Source organism: Olea europaea, chromosome 21 (genome assembly GCF_002742605.1).
Source record: "Olea europaea var. sylvestris chromosome 21, O_europaea_v1, whole genome shotgun sequence".
Lineage (NCBI taxonomy): Eukaryota > Viridiplantae > Streptophyta > Magnoliopsida > Lamiales > Oleaceae > Olea > Olea europaea.
Genome location: NC_036257.1, coordinates 4,768,436 through 4,782,016, shown reverse-complemented (window position 1 = coordinate 4,782,016; position 13,581 = coordinate 4,768,436). Strand labels below are relative to the sequence as shown.

The following is a 13,581-nucleotide window of genomic DNA, read 5'->3' as shown; positions in this document are numbered from 1 at the left end:
ATAACATGAAAATGCTAAGCACTGAGTCAGATGGAGCATAATCTTACACAAATTCTACCAACTTATCCAAAAGGTCATAGCAACTATGAACTACACAGCTTATCACTCTTGTGCAGATTGAGTTCAACCATTCTACTCTAAATGGCAAACTTATTCTGCACGACTACTGCACAAGATTGATTTTGCATTTTTCTCTCACCCCAAGGGATTGGAGATGGCGTCGGACAAGAGTTAACATTTTTTTATTTTGTGCTACAATAATATTGAGCTACATTCTGCATTTCATATTATCTAACAAAATGTTACATAATAAGTTCAACAATCACAAGCACTACAAAACTGGGCAAAATAGCTAATTATCAGGAACATTGGTACTTTGAGAAGAAAACCTGTTTCCCAATCAACTCCCCACATCTGTCAATGGTTCATGGTTGCTTACAGGTTGAACTGCTATTGTCCCGTCTGAAGACACCTCCTCTCCATCTGGCTGTTCGGGGTGAACAGGATCAGACAGCGTTTTGCTGGAATCACCACTTCCTGTCTGCTCTTCTACAGCAGGTGACTTCTGGTTTGACTTGTGTTCCACACACACATCTTGGGGTTCCGAGCTTCCTTGATCAACAGAATTTTGCAAATGGAGCAAGCTGTCAGTTAAGTCTGAGTGTGTTGCAGGTGGTGGACCTGGTGCGACACAGGAAGAGATCAATTCAAGGACTTCAGGTGAAGGGGATAATCCTGCAGTCACTTTCTTGATTGGAGTCAGCCCAGACGAAGATGAAAGACTAGTCATTTTTGGATTGAGAGAAGGTATGTTGAGGTTGGGCTCAATCTTTGGGACTCCTGAAACCACGTCACTCGAGTTTGGAGGCAGAGGGAAGGCTGCCTCTAGGGGAATAGATGATGAACCAACACGTTCTCCAGGGTGGCTAGCTTGACAGTTACTGATTTGAGACTCTTGATTAGCTGCATGTGATCTACTCCTCCTCCTCCTCCTCCTCCTCCTCTTCTTCAAACTGCCTCGAGGATCCTGTGGCTGTGGGGGAGGCAGTCCTGGCTCAATAAATGGGGGAATTTTGGAGGACTCTTCCCCATATAAGACACAAACAGATTGTGATATTGCAGAGAGAGTCGGTGGCAGATCAGGTTCAGGAGTTTTACCAGGAGCATCTACTGCTTCTCGAAGCCAATGAGGCAGCTTTTCTTTTGGAGTACATGTAGCAACCACTTCTTTTCCTTTAGATTGTGGAACCTTCTGGTCCCTGTTACAACTGGCAACCAGAGAACTATTATGCTCACTGCATCCCATGTTACCAGGACCAGGCAATAAACCTAATCTAGTTGCATCACTTTGTCTCTCCATGTGCTGTAACTTAAATCTGTCTGAACAATTCAAACCAAGAGAATGAAATCTACTAGTTCCTGATGAGTTCAACAGAAATGGCGATTCTGGTATGCTTGAGGAAAGAACTAATCCATCAGCAGGTCCTGCAGAGTAGTCTCTGGACAACTTTGCAGGGAACTTATCTGCAATCCAAGTTGGAAGAGTATCAGATGATTCCAGATGTGTCAAACTAGCAGGCAGATCACCAAGACCCAATTTCATCTCTGTAATGCCGGAGTGGGATTTCAGTGACCCATCACATTTAGTTCCGTGCAATCCCCCCGCCATCATTCCATCAGAGCTAATTCCAGGCAATGCATGAGCCATCATTCCATCAGAGATAGTTCCGTGCAATGCCCGTGCCATCAATCCATCAGATATCCCAGAAAATATGAATGAATTCGGGGACTTTGGGGGCCTGACAGACTTTGGTCCAGGTAATGCTAGTCCATCCAAGATCTTAACTTGTTCTGCTTCCCATCTTGATGACAAATCTTCAGCGGTTTTGAACTTCGAAAACTTTAGCCTTGGATCTCGTAGCATTGAATCCCACTTTCCCCTTCCATGTCTACGAACACCAATCCACAGATAATCAAGTTCATCCTCAGACCAGATATCTACATTTGGTTTCATTTTCAGCATATTGCTGGAGCCAGGTCCAGTTCTCATCATAATATTCTGAAGAACTTTCCGATGGTTTTCAGGAAATGCAAAAAATGGTGGCATTGGATCTGAGCACAATCCTGGATGTGTTTGCTGTTCTTGTTGGTTATAATTGGGAAGATCTGGTGGAAATTTGAGATTCGGCAATAATGGAATCTTTAGGAGTTCAGGGACAGAATTACTTCGGTCTGAAATACTAGATCCTAGTGATAAGCTTGAAAACAAGTCAGGAGTTGGATGGGTAAAGTTAGCACTAGGAAATGAATATCTCGGCAGCTTCTCATCAAAGGGTAATTTGGGCAACAAAGTCCTTTCTCGAAAACCAGAGAAAGTAGCACCAGAGTTTCCTATATGCTCCGTCGAGCTCTTTCCTCTCAGAATATCCAGAGGATGCTGCAAATAAATGAGAATTAGTAATCATTGTGTGTATGTGTGTTTGTATTTTATTTTTTTTGGGGGGGAGAGCATACCGGATTCAAGGGAAGATAATTCTTAGGGATGTCACTCTTAGGTTGTGAAAGTGAAGCACCAGAATAAATATCCGGAAAATTGAATCTGCCTGAGACTGCCTCTTTATCTTTAACAGTCATCTCGTTTAACATGCTAGAACAAGTAGCAGGTAACGGCAAATCCAACCCAGGTCCTTGCTTGTATTGTCTTGGTCTTGAAAATTTTCTTTGCAATGGCTCCAACTGGTTAGAATTTGGAGCATTAGGAGCACACAATCCTAAAACTGGCAACAAGTTGTGCATTGTGTTCATGGAGCTTGTCCCCTTAAAATGGTCATTTGACAGGGTAACGTCTGGAGAGTGATTATACATACCCGGAAGCTCCAAATCAGCATTGGATTTATGCTCCATAATCTTACCCAGCATCATGGTCGGGTTGGTCTTGCTATTGGGTCCTGTGGTTTGACCATGACTCTTATTTTCTAAGTCCAAGGCTGAAGCCTTCTCTTTGATAGGCTGAGTTGATATGGTCATTTGATTATCATCTTTAGCATGCAGAGGAGAGAACTGAGGAAGTGACTCTAGTCTGTAAAATCCCTTGATCAAAGTAGATAATTCAGTTGCTTTCCTCTTTGTCAGCCGTTCCTTTTGTCTAGCACGAAGCTTTGAACTGTTGAAAAAAAAATAAAAAATAAAAAATAAAATAAAATAATACAAACACATGAACACCATAGGTGGAGTCAATGATCATGAGCTATTATGTGTCAGTTGATGAGCTTTAAATTTATTACATTCTCCTTTTGTCCGGGGCTGATTAGATGCAACACTATGCCTTAATTACATAAGATCCGTAACTTCCACCATCATGGGCCACAATTGTACTCATTCAAATATTTTGACGCTTATCACAGTGATTTTAATCAAATAAGGGTCCCCCATGGAGATCTCTGGTTACAGGCTTGTGCTCTTATATAACCATTCATATAATATTACACTGAAATATTAAAATCCTAGATTTCTGAACATATTATTTGGGAGATATAGTTCCAAAAGGATCGAGGCCGAATCAGTGAACAGAAGATCAGAACATCAGATCTTGGTTATAACAGGAATAACGACAAGAAAAAAGCGTATAATTATCATGAATAAAAACTCACTATTTTGCTTTAAGAGCATGTCCTGCTGGAGTGTACTGTCTCCCAGGCATGGGTTCGGGCTCCAGTTCCTCTTCCGCAACACTCTGGTATACCACACAATAACAACAATCACTGAGACTCAGACAGATATAGCCTCTAATCAAAACATTCAATTCAATTCATGAAAATCAGACACTTGTAACAAAATTTAATCAGGATGGAATCACTGACATTCTGACAGCAAAAAGTAAATGGAAGGTTAAAACAAGGCCTTGTGTAATAGCAGTTGATGTTGGCAATAAAATGTAAAGAAAATATTTTTTTTTTGCTTGATAACAGCCATTTTTGATAACTGGACCAGTGAAAACAGAGGTCATCAACAAATCATCAGTAATGGAAACTGAAGATGGCCAGTCGGGTTAACACTAATACAGGAAGTTAAAGCAAAGTAGAAAGAGAAAAATAACTGCTGACAGGGAGATTTCTATTTATAATGCTTGAATTCTAATCAGAACGACGGTTAAAACAATGATAGCCATCGTTGATAGCAAAATTCACAAAACGGAAAAGGATATGCAATTCACGACCTAGCCAATACCCAAAATGTAGCAATTCAAATCACAAACACAATATGGTAGAAGCATCTGTACGATGCCCATTTTTACTGAGGGGCCTGGGACTATCAATATATGTTAAAATCATTGGAGATCAGTCATCTATACATGTCTATGCAAATAATATTGTTAGCACACAGAATTGTCTGCAAGCCTCCGATGCAGATATTAGGAATTTGGGCATATAGAGAAATAAAAGATGAACGGAATATCCACCCCACCCCCAAAAGCACATGTACAGAGAGAGAGAGAGAGGCAGTACTTCACTCAGTGTTCCACTGGGGTGTGCCACGTATGCTTCCTTGTAAGAAACAGCTTTTCTTTGACGTTTTCCCCGGCCGAGGGCTGCTTCCTCCTCACTTTGGTATTTCTTCCATCTACAAATCGAACGAGCAAATGCTGTAAGAAAGAGATGCTTATGAAGTAACTTGTGAATGAGGAGTTTTTGATAACAAAGTGGAAAACTAATTTATGTAAATTTCCCATACGCATGTTCATGCATTTATATATTTATGTTGATCCACTTAATTTTCAATATTACCGATCGAAGAATGCTGCCCTCATTACTACAAAGATAAATAGGTGCTTAATGAGTTTTTGGGATTACAAATTCTCCTTGTTCATGTTCTATGTGAAGCAGGAATCCTTCCACACATTTTGAGTCCACAATCATCATTGCTAATAACGAAAAAACCTTAAAAATAGGCTCATTAAACTGCGTACTTCTGCTAGGACTATTTATCCTAGATTCAGGAAAATCGAACTCTTAAAGTATCAGAGCTGTGGCATAGAAAACACAAAGCAGAAATTTGAAAACAAGGAGTAATGGAAGAGGTGCTCTATAACTTAAGAATGAAATACGTACCTAACTCGCAGAAGCCTGTCCCATTCAGTTTCTTCATTGCTGCCAGTCAAATCATCATCCTTTTTATCAGAATTCTGTGCACCCGGAGCACTAGTGCCCACGGAAACAGATGTTGTTCCATCTTGTTCTTCTGTTGGTTCATCATTCCATTCTAGGGACTAATTTGACATGCTTCTTATTAGCTTCATGATGTCAACAAGTCTTCATATGAATATGAATGATACACACAATCCAGAGAAGACATGCAAATGCAAAATGGTGATGGTTTATTCTTATTTATCATGGTGAACAAGGAAAATTAGTCCTTAAAACTTGAAACTAATGAGTTCATTAAATGAGTGTCCATGAATCATCTTTTTCATTCAGCTTTACAGATAATTTTGTTCAATTAATCACACTATAAACTAGAAGGTGTATATCATTATTCCAAACTCAACTAAAAACAGAGAAATTTTTCCAGAAAAGCATCAAATCTGGGTTCTGCTAAAATTAGAAGGATGAGCGACCAATGAAGCTCCATGAGAAACCCAAATTTAGGACATATGAAATATTAGCAGAAACAAAGATTTTGAATAGTAAAGGATAATGTAACTGGGGAAATAAAATGGCAGAAGCAATACCTTCACTGAACCAAGCATATCATTCTCTATTTCTGATTCAGCATTATCAGGTGAATCAGATGGGACGTGTGAGCGGTCTAGCAATTTTGAAATAGAAGTTTCATCCCACACAATCCTATTGCTACCATCTGCACATTTATCTTCGTATACATCCCCAAGGCCACCAGTTCTCCTCCTGGCATTCGGCTCTGTAACTGCTTCATCTTTATTGTTGTGGTTTTCACCATCTTTTTCTGTTGCGGTAGAAGAATCACAAAAAAGTTCTTCAGTTCCCCATTTTAGGATGTCTTCCACCTCCTTTTGCGACCCAGACTTGTTCACAAAAAGTTGATCAAGCATCAATTTCTTCTTTGCAAGTTGCAAGATGCGCTCTTCAACACTAGCACGGACAACAAGCCTGTATACCAGAAGCCTGTTTGATTGTCCGATTCGATGTGCCCGATTCATGGCTTGGATGTCTGCATGTGGATTAAAGTCAGAATCATAGATAATGACAGTGTCAGCAGTTGCCAAGTTGATGCCCAGGCCACAAGAGCGTGTTGAGAGAAGGAATATGAATCGACTCTTATCTTGGTTAAAACGAGTTATTGCTGCTTGTCGATCTCCCACAGATACAGAGCCATCAACTCTCTCGTATGTCTTTGCCCCAAACTCGATAGACACATAATCCTCAAGGATGTCGAGTAACTTGGTCATTTGTGAAAAGATAAGGACTCTATGACCTTCTTTGTGTAACACCTTGAGCATAGAATGCAGCAAAGTTAGCTTGGCTGAAGCTTTTATTCGCATTTCATGAAGGAAATTCACCGATCCAGATTCAGGCTCAGTGCCAGGTATAAGATAAGGATGATTGCAAATCTTTCGTAACTGCATCACAATATTTAACATTGACTGCTGTGGAACCCCTTTCCCTATGTTGCGTAACACCTGATAATTCTTTGTTAGCATGGCACGATAATATTCTGCTTGAATACTTGACAACTCAACAGGAACCACTCGTTCAGTCTTTGGGGGGATATTCTTCATGGCATCCCTTTTAAGCCTACGAAGCATATGTGGGGCAACAAGTTTCTTCAGTTCCTCTACCTTTTCGGCAGTTGTTAGATCATTAAATTTCTCCTCAAATGACGAGAGAGAAGGAAATGAAGCTGGCTGCAGAAAGTTTAGAAGATTATACATCTCCCCTATATTGTTCTGAAGAGGAGTACCTGTCAACAGTACCCTATGTTGGAATGAGAAAGTGTTTAGCAAGCCAAAAAGCTTACTGCTAGAGTTTTTCAGACGGTGCCCCTCATCAACCACAAGAACTTCCCAGGGAACTCCACGTAGATGAGAGGAATCAGCAAGAACCATTTCATAAGTAGTTAAAAGAACATTGAACTTATAACCTGACGTTTTCTTATTCAACCCATTAGGATCAGATGCATGCCATTCATACTGGCGAATTATGGTTCGAGCCCTCACGTTCCCATGATATTCCACCACATTGAGGTTAGGAGCCCATAGCGAAAACTCACCCATCCAGTTGGGCATTGTGGATAGAGGAACCAAAACCAGACAAGGCAGAGTAGCTTTAAATTCTAAATATAATGACGATAAAAAGGCACAAGCTGATACTGTTTTTCCAAGCCCCATTTCATCAGCAAGTATCACATTTCTTGATCTATGCCAGCTTTTACGCAACCAATTTAATGCTTCCAGCTGATGAGGAAACAAAGAACCTCCTGCTAGCTCTTTAGGCTGCTCAGTGAGAGTAATTACTTCATTTTGTTGGAAGTCGCCTTTCCTCCATTGTGAATCGTGTTTTCCATCATTCTCCAGCGTTTGGTGTTCAAATTTAAAGAATAAATCAACCAAGTGAAGCGATTTCGCAATTACAGGTTCACTGGTTCTTTCCCAAGTGCATTCATCGTAAGGAAGACCTGTCCACTTTACATATACTTCAGTTGAACCACATAGAGAGGACCGAGTAGCAATCACTCGCTGAGGCAGCTTCCACTGTTCCTGGCAAAGATTTATAGTCAATGTCCCATACTTTGCCCTGTAATTCTCCAGTTTCCGTTTTGCTAGAACTTTCAGTTCAGATTCAGGAATCCAACTGTTGTGGATGTGAGATTTCCCAACCCACTTGACTAGAAACTCAAATGAGACAGTCAATCCTTCGGAGGATCCAGATTCATCCAAGCAGGATTTTGTAAATTTCTTTTTAGGAGCACACATCATTGTCATCTTAATTTCACCATCCTTTGAGTTTTCATTCTCATCTGTAACGGGAGTTTGACAGTTGTTTAAGACGTCGTGGTTACAACTTTCCACGCCAAAATCAATCTTCTTGCCTCCTGAGATTATCTTGGCAGTCTTTGCTGTACTTTCTGGGCCTGAAATATTATCTTGATTTTTATTTTTCAGAACATTAGATTCTTCAATATCTCTCATAGAATCCTTGAAATTTCGTTCTTTACATTCTTTGGTTGAAGATCTTCTGTATACTTGTAGCTTACCTTCATTCACGTGATCCGTTATGTTCTTGCTCCCATTGGAACAGCTAGCAATATACTGACAACCCATTGCAATCTTTTCTCTGCCTATCCCAGGCATTTCAGAGCAGGGGCGTTTCCCAGATACTTTATTTAGATCTTCTGCAACTACGGAGTCCTCCAAAGGGAGTTCATCCACGTCCATCATGAGAACATTGCAAGCAGAATTTATATTACCATTTTTCACACGACAACCCACAATCCGATCGACCTATTAAATAGAACAAGAAAATAGAAACAAAAAACCTCATAATTACAGGTCATAGAGGGGAAAATATTTAACTATAACACTCTGTGTTACTGTACATAATTCTTTGCAAGAAATACTAGCCAACAATTGTACCTGCTGAACTTCAGCAGCATTATCTTCACATATTAAGGGCTCAACTGCAAATTTCTCAGCTTCACGTGATTCGTGTGTTCCACAAGCTGCTTCTTCAGAAATCATCTGCACCAAATGAGTTCATATTATGGAAACAGCACTAGGAAAAAAGAGACATAGAGATGACCCACAGAACTATATATCAATGTTAAAATGGGATAGAAAAGACTTGGCCCCTTACTATAAAAGGATTATATTTAGAGTTGCAAATGGCAAAACAAAAACAAGGGAAACAAATGCACAGCACCATGAAGTGTTACCATATTGTCCATACATCTTAACTGAGTATAAATACGCATCCTAGACTGCAACGAGAAGAACTACAGAAGCTCCTCTTTCTTGTCCTCAAAATATTAAAGAGCATATCAGAACTCTCTATAAAGTGACCAGAATTCTAAAATGACGGAAACTCTTCTTTAGTGTCTTCCAAACATTAGGGAGAGAACTGAAACACTTCATCAGATAACCAGATGTCTAAAACAAAATAATATGGGAAGAGGTACACTGGTATTCAGACTTATAAAGTGGTTTAAAAATTAAAACTATTGAAATTTTTCCCAATTAGAAAATTGAAAGTATTGATATTAAAGTTATATTTTTAAAAATTAGATAAGATTTAGCAAGAAGGAAAATATCTCAACTTGAATAAGCACCAAAAGAGAACACAGTACGGAAAAGGCAGGAATACAGACCTCATTTTTTTGTTGGGTGTCAACAACATCCTGCTTTAATGGAGTTACACAATCCCCATGGCAAACTATCTTACGTTTTCCCTTTGATTTAGAAATTCCTGGACGTGCAGCTTTTGACTTGGACACACCTTTCCCAGAAGAATATGCAGTCGATTTTTCCTTGTCACTCTTACACTTTTTCTGATCACTGAAGGCATAAACCTTATGCTTTCTTTTTCTGGCTATCCGGGTGGGAGCTTCCTTTGCAATGACAGATCCATTTCCTGGAGATACATTTCCAGGAGATGCTTCAGGCTTTATCTCAGAAGCTTCCTCATCCACGATTGAATTTCTTTTCTTTGACAAAGACATTTCCTTAACAGGAGTAACGGGAGTAACTAACTTCTCAACTAGTGTGTGAGCAAGAGAGACCTCCAGCTTCCTATCAACACCAGCATGTGATGAACTACCCTCCAAAGAACCACCCTGCACAAGATTACCTGTTTCGTTAATGCAACATTCGTCATTGGAGGAATAGTCAAACTTTTCAACCAATTCTCCATGATGAGGCAAGGACGCGTTTTCTTTGTCCGAGGACTTCTTCTTCCCAGAACTGGGACCTTCAAATGCCTCAGATACCTTGTTAGCTTCAAATGATTCATTTTCAGCTTTTGATCTTCGAATGATAATTTTTGTCCGTGGTCGTTTTGTAACAGGATCAAGATAGTTCACAGGCTCCAATGAAGCACTCTTCTGACAGCAGGTCGGGCAATCCCACTTCCCAGAAGGAATACGCTTAAGGTAAAAAAGTAAATATAAAATGCATTATTTTATGGAAAAAAATGAATAAAAGGTTAATAAAACACATTACACTTAAAATTCTTGATAAACTCAACATACCTTTAGAGGAGGATCTAAACATTGAATGTGATAGGTACGGGGACAGCTATCACAACACAGCAAATTTCCACCACGATCACAGACTACGCACTCATAATAATACTGAAAGATATAATAAACCAGCCAAACAAAAGTCAAAAAGCAGTTCAAAATTGCCTACATTGCTACTCTAGCACGAAGAACAAGTACTTGTTAATCAATTATTTAAAAAAAAAAACACAAAAACAAAAAAACAAAAACAAAAACTTGTCAATTAATTATAGCTTCACCAAAGAAAAAACAATCCCACAAAAGAGAAGGAATTTCTGGGTGGACATCAAAAAAGGAAGAAAATTAGATACAATATTGTGTTGATTTCTTAACGCAAGAGGATGAAGAATTGGGCTTTAAAGCCTTTCATGCATAGATTCTTGATTAAAACATCTTTCTTATCATTTTCAATAATCGTTTTCACTTTAACTTCACCTTTTCTTGAAGAGGTTTGTTGTCACTAATATTTTTGAAAGAAAGGACTACAGAAGGAAAAGAAAAAATAGCTCACCCCATCAGTTCCTTTTTTCTTGCTATGAGAATGATCTGAAGAAACTTTTTCTTTCAAGTCACGTTTGGATGAAGTGCTTGATGGATATTCTCCAGATTTGGAATTTTTTTCCCTGCCACTGGACTTATCTGTACCACATGGAAGCTTTCTTCGTTTACGTTTCAAGACCCAGTTTCTGTCAAGGTTTTGATTTGTATCTGAATAGCTTTCCTTCATTGTTAGATGTCAAGTCTTGCATTTAAGATCTGTAATGAAGAAATGGAAATTGTTAGTCGTGGACAAACTTCACCAGTGTAAGTGTAACGCCAACATTCTTTTCTTTGGAAAGTTTACAAAGTGCGTGTATATATATAAGCAACAGAATATAAAGCCTCTTTTGGCGCCCTGAAATCAATGTAACATAATTTTGATAGATCCATACCCCCTTTACGCTTCAAATTCCTTTCAAACATTTCCTTAAAAAAAAGTACATATAAGATACCCTTCTAAAGGGCGCTGTACTGCACTTTTGTTGCATGACTAAATCAACAATGCTATAAAATGACTTAGCAAGAAGGTTTCCAACATTGCTTTAAAGATCAAATTAGGACACAAGAAGCATTGGCAACTTAAAAGCAAAAGAATAAGTTTCTGATTCTTGTAGAAAAAACAAGTAGCGTATATAAACAATACACATTTCAGAAAAACTGGATTATTGGACATGAGAAGAGCTAAAGTTAGCTGCATACAATATCATAGAAAAAGCACGACATTCCAAAATTTGAATTTTCAAATAACGGAAACATCAAAAAGCAAGCCCATTGCAGACACTAAAAGAACTGGTCTGTGAAAAGTCTTGGAACTAAGACTTTTAACTGCTTCATGCTCACGTAAGCTTAGCACTAGGGTTCGTATATTTGGTAGGTAAAATTTATACTTCATCACATATCCAGGATGCTGAGAGCAGCAGGTATCTTCTTTTTGTCATGTTCTTTTAAGTAGCCATGACCGGTACCGGTATTTATTAAACTAATTAACACTCACATAAGCTTGTGTACGCCATGCAACAAATAATCATAAGATAAAAGTTGTAACGCACTGTGAATTACAGAATGTCTAGGCAGGGTATATCTTCTTGTTATTTATATCCTTTTGCTCTTTCATAAGTTTCCTCGTCAGCAATATGTTTCTTTTTTGGATTGATAGTCACAGGAATCGTAGATCCTATTCATATTAACCTTTCCATTTTACTCTCAAAAGTTCCCAAATGCATAATGTAGTCATCTTTTCCTTGTTCCAATTCTATAAGTTGGTATCTATTCCTTTTATTCTTTAAATATTAAAAGTAGCCAAAACCGAAGGTTTGTAACTTTGTATCATTTTTAGCAAGTAAATTTCTCAACATGTCGATCAAATCCCTAACTTTAACAGACTGAAAAGAAACTGCACAGTTCTATAAATACAGAAACAATGAGTGAACTAATAGATCAACTTCATTAAACCAAATTCAAAATGATATCCTCAAAACCCCATTTTACCTGGAGATAAACACTGAGTGGTCTAATATCATCAGAGATCACCACATGCAACAACAAATTAATACCTAAAAGACCAAAAGCGGGTTAAAAGACGCACGCATTAATTCCTATTTAAATAAAAATATCCCAAAATCATAAATTTAACTTAAATCAAAACAAAACCCACAACATGCACAAAAATCAGGCAGTACCCAGTTCATCATGAAGAGCTATACACACTATAATTGGAAAAATTGCAGAACCACACAACAAAGAAAGTAGCCCAGATAAAAATTAGCACTCACCAAACTTTGTTTATGGATTTAAAAACCTACAATACGAAAAACCCACTTTGCTTAATTAGGCACATGAACTAATAATAAATTAATAAGAGAGCGGTCGAGCACCGTCAAAGAGGGATTAGGTATACGAGAAGGAAGAGAGAGAGAATAGGGGGCAGACAATCGAAATAAATGTAGAGAGAGAGAGAATGAAGTGTGGATTCAGCGAGGTTTTAGGACTTAGAGTGGGTGGGGGGGTTAGACACACTGACATGGCAGCCAAGGGTATGTGTTGTCGTGGGAAGAGAGCCCATGAGCCATCCAACGGGAAAACGCCACGTGGTGCATTCGGACGCCTGTCACCCTCTCTCTCTTCACACTATTCTCATTTTGCTTCAGCCTTTTTCTCTTCTTCCTCATCATTCACTCTTCTTCGTTTAGGTTCTTGAATGATGAATCCCACAGAAAAGGGAGTTTTCCATCGACCTCCATGAATCTTCAGATTTGTGTGCTTACTTGTAATAATAGCCGTCATCAAGTGCTGGGGGCGAGTGTTATTCTCTTTCTCAGTGTTGACAGCCTTTTTCTCCTCTCTTTCAATTCTCTTTTTCTTTTTCCTTTTTTTTCCCCTAGTTTGATTTGAATGAATCTTATCTTGGGCTGGCCCTTGGATTTGAAACAAAGTGGATTATATATAGTAACATTGTTGTATTAGCGGTACTAAACATGGCAGTGTGGAATCGTAGGTAAAACTGAAATTTACCAAAGAAGTCAATATATTCTTGAAAGGAAATAGGTTGGGGGTCGCTTACGATTTGCTTATATAGAAGAGATATTTAGAGCGATATTTGAAGTTTTAACTTATTTCGCTTTTTTGAATTTGAAGTTTTGAATTATGAGAGTCAATTTTGAATATGGTATGATACAACTTTATAAGTACCTCAAAATTTGTCAGATTTCAAAATTAATAGAATCCGAACACCTCTCTACCCACTTGTACTATATCTAGTTCGCGCTAGGTCAATGATAAAATGCAAGAGGTGCA

General features: G+C 38.6%; 1 protein-coding gene across 4 annotated transcripts; it reads right to left on the bottom strand.

Annotated features, from left to right (window-relative positions):
* Positions 1–215: 215 nt before the first annotated feature.
* On the bottom strand, positions 216–13,179 carry LOC111370431 (protein CHROMATIN REMODELING 4-like). Of its 4 annotated transcripts, XM_022992129.1 has the most exons (13): positions 12,561–13,179; positions 12,277–12,341; positions 10,760–11,004; positions 10,219–10,320; positions 9,340–10,113; positions 8,609–8,713; positions 5,729–8,476; positions 5,109–5,266; positions 4,506–4,620; positions 3,651–3,733; positions 2,868–3,163; positions 2,515–2,777; positions 216–2,437 (listed from the first exon to the last, which is right to left on the bottom strand). In XM_022992129.1, the coding sequence occupies exons 3-13, from the start codon at positions 10,973–10,975 to the stop codon at positions 401–403; spliced, it is 6,897 nt and encodes a 2,298-aa protein (XP_022847897.1). In that variant the 5' UTR covers positions 10,976–11,004; positions 12,277–12,341; positions 12,561–13,179; the 3' UTR covers positions 216–400. The 4 variants fall into 4 exon arrangements, with proteins under 4 accessions (XP_022847897.1, XP_022847894.1, XP_022847896.1 ...); XM_022992126.1 differs by having other exon boundaries at positions 2,515–3,163; positions 12,561–13,178; XM_022992128.1 differs by lacking the exon at positions 12,277–12,341 and having other exon boundaries at positions 2,515–3,163; positions 12,663–13,179.
* Positions 13,180–13,581: the final 402 nt, after the last annotated feature.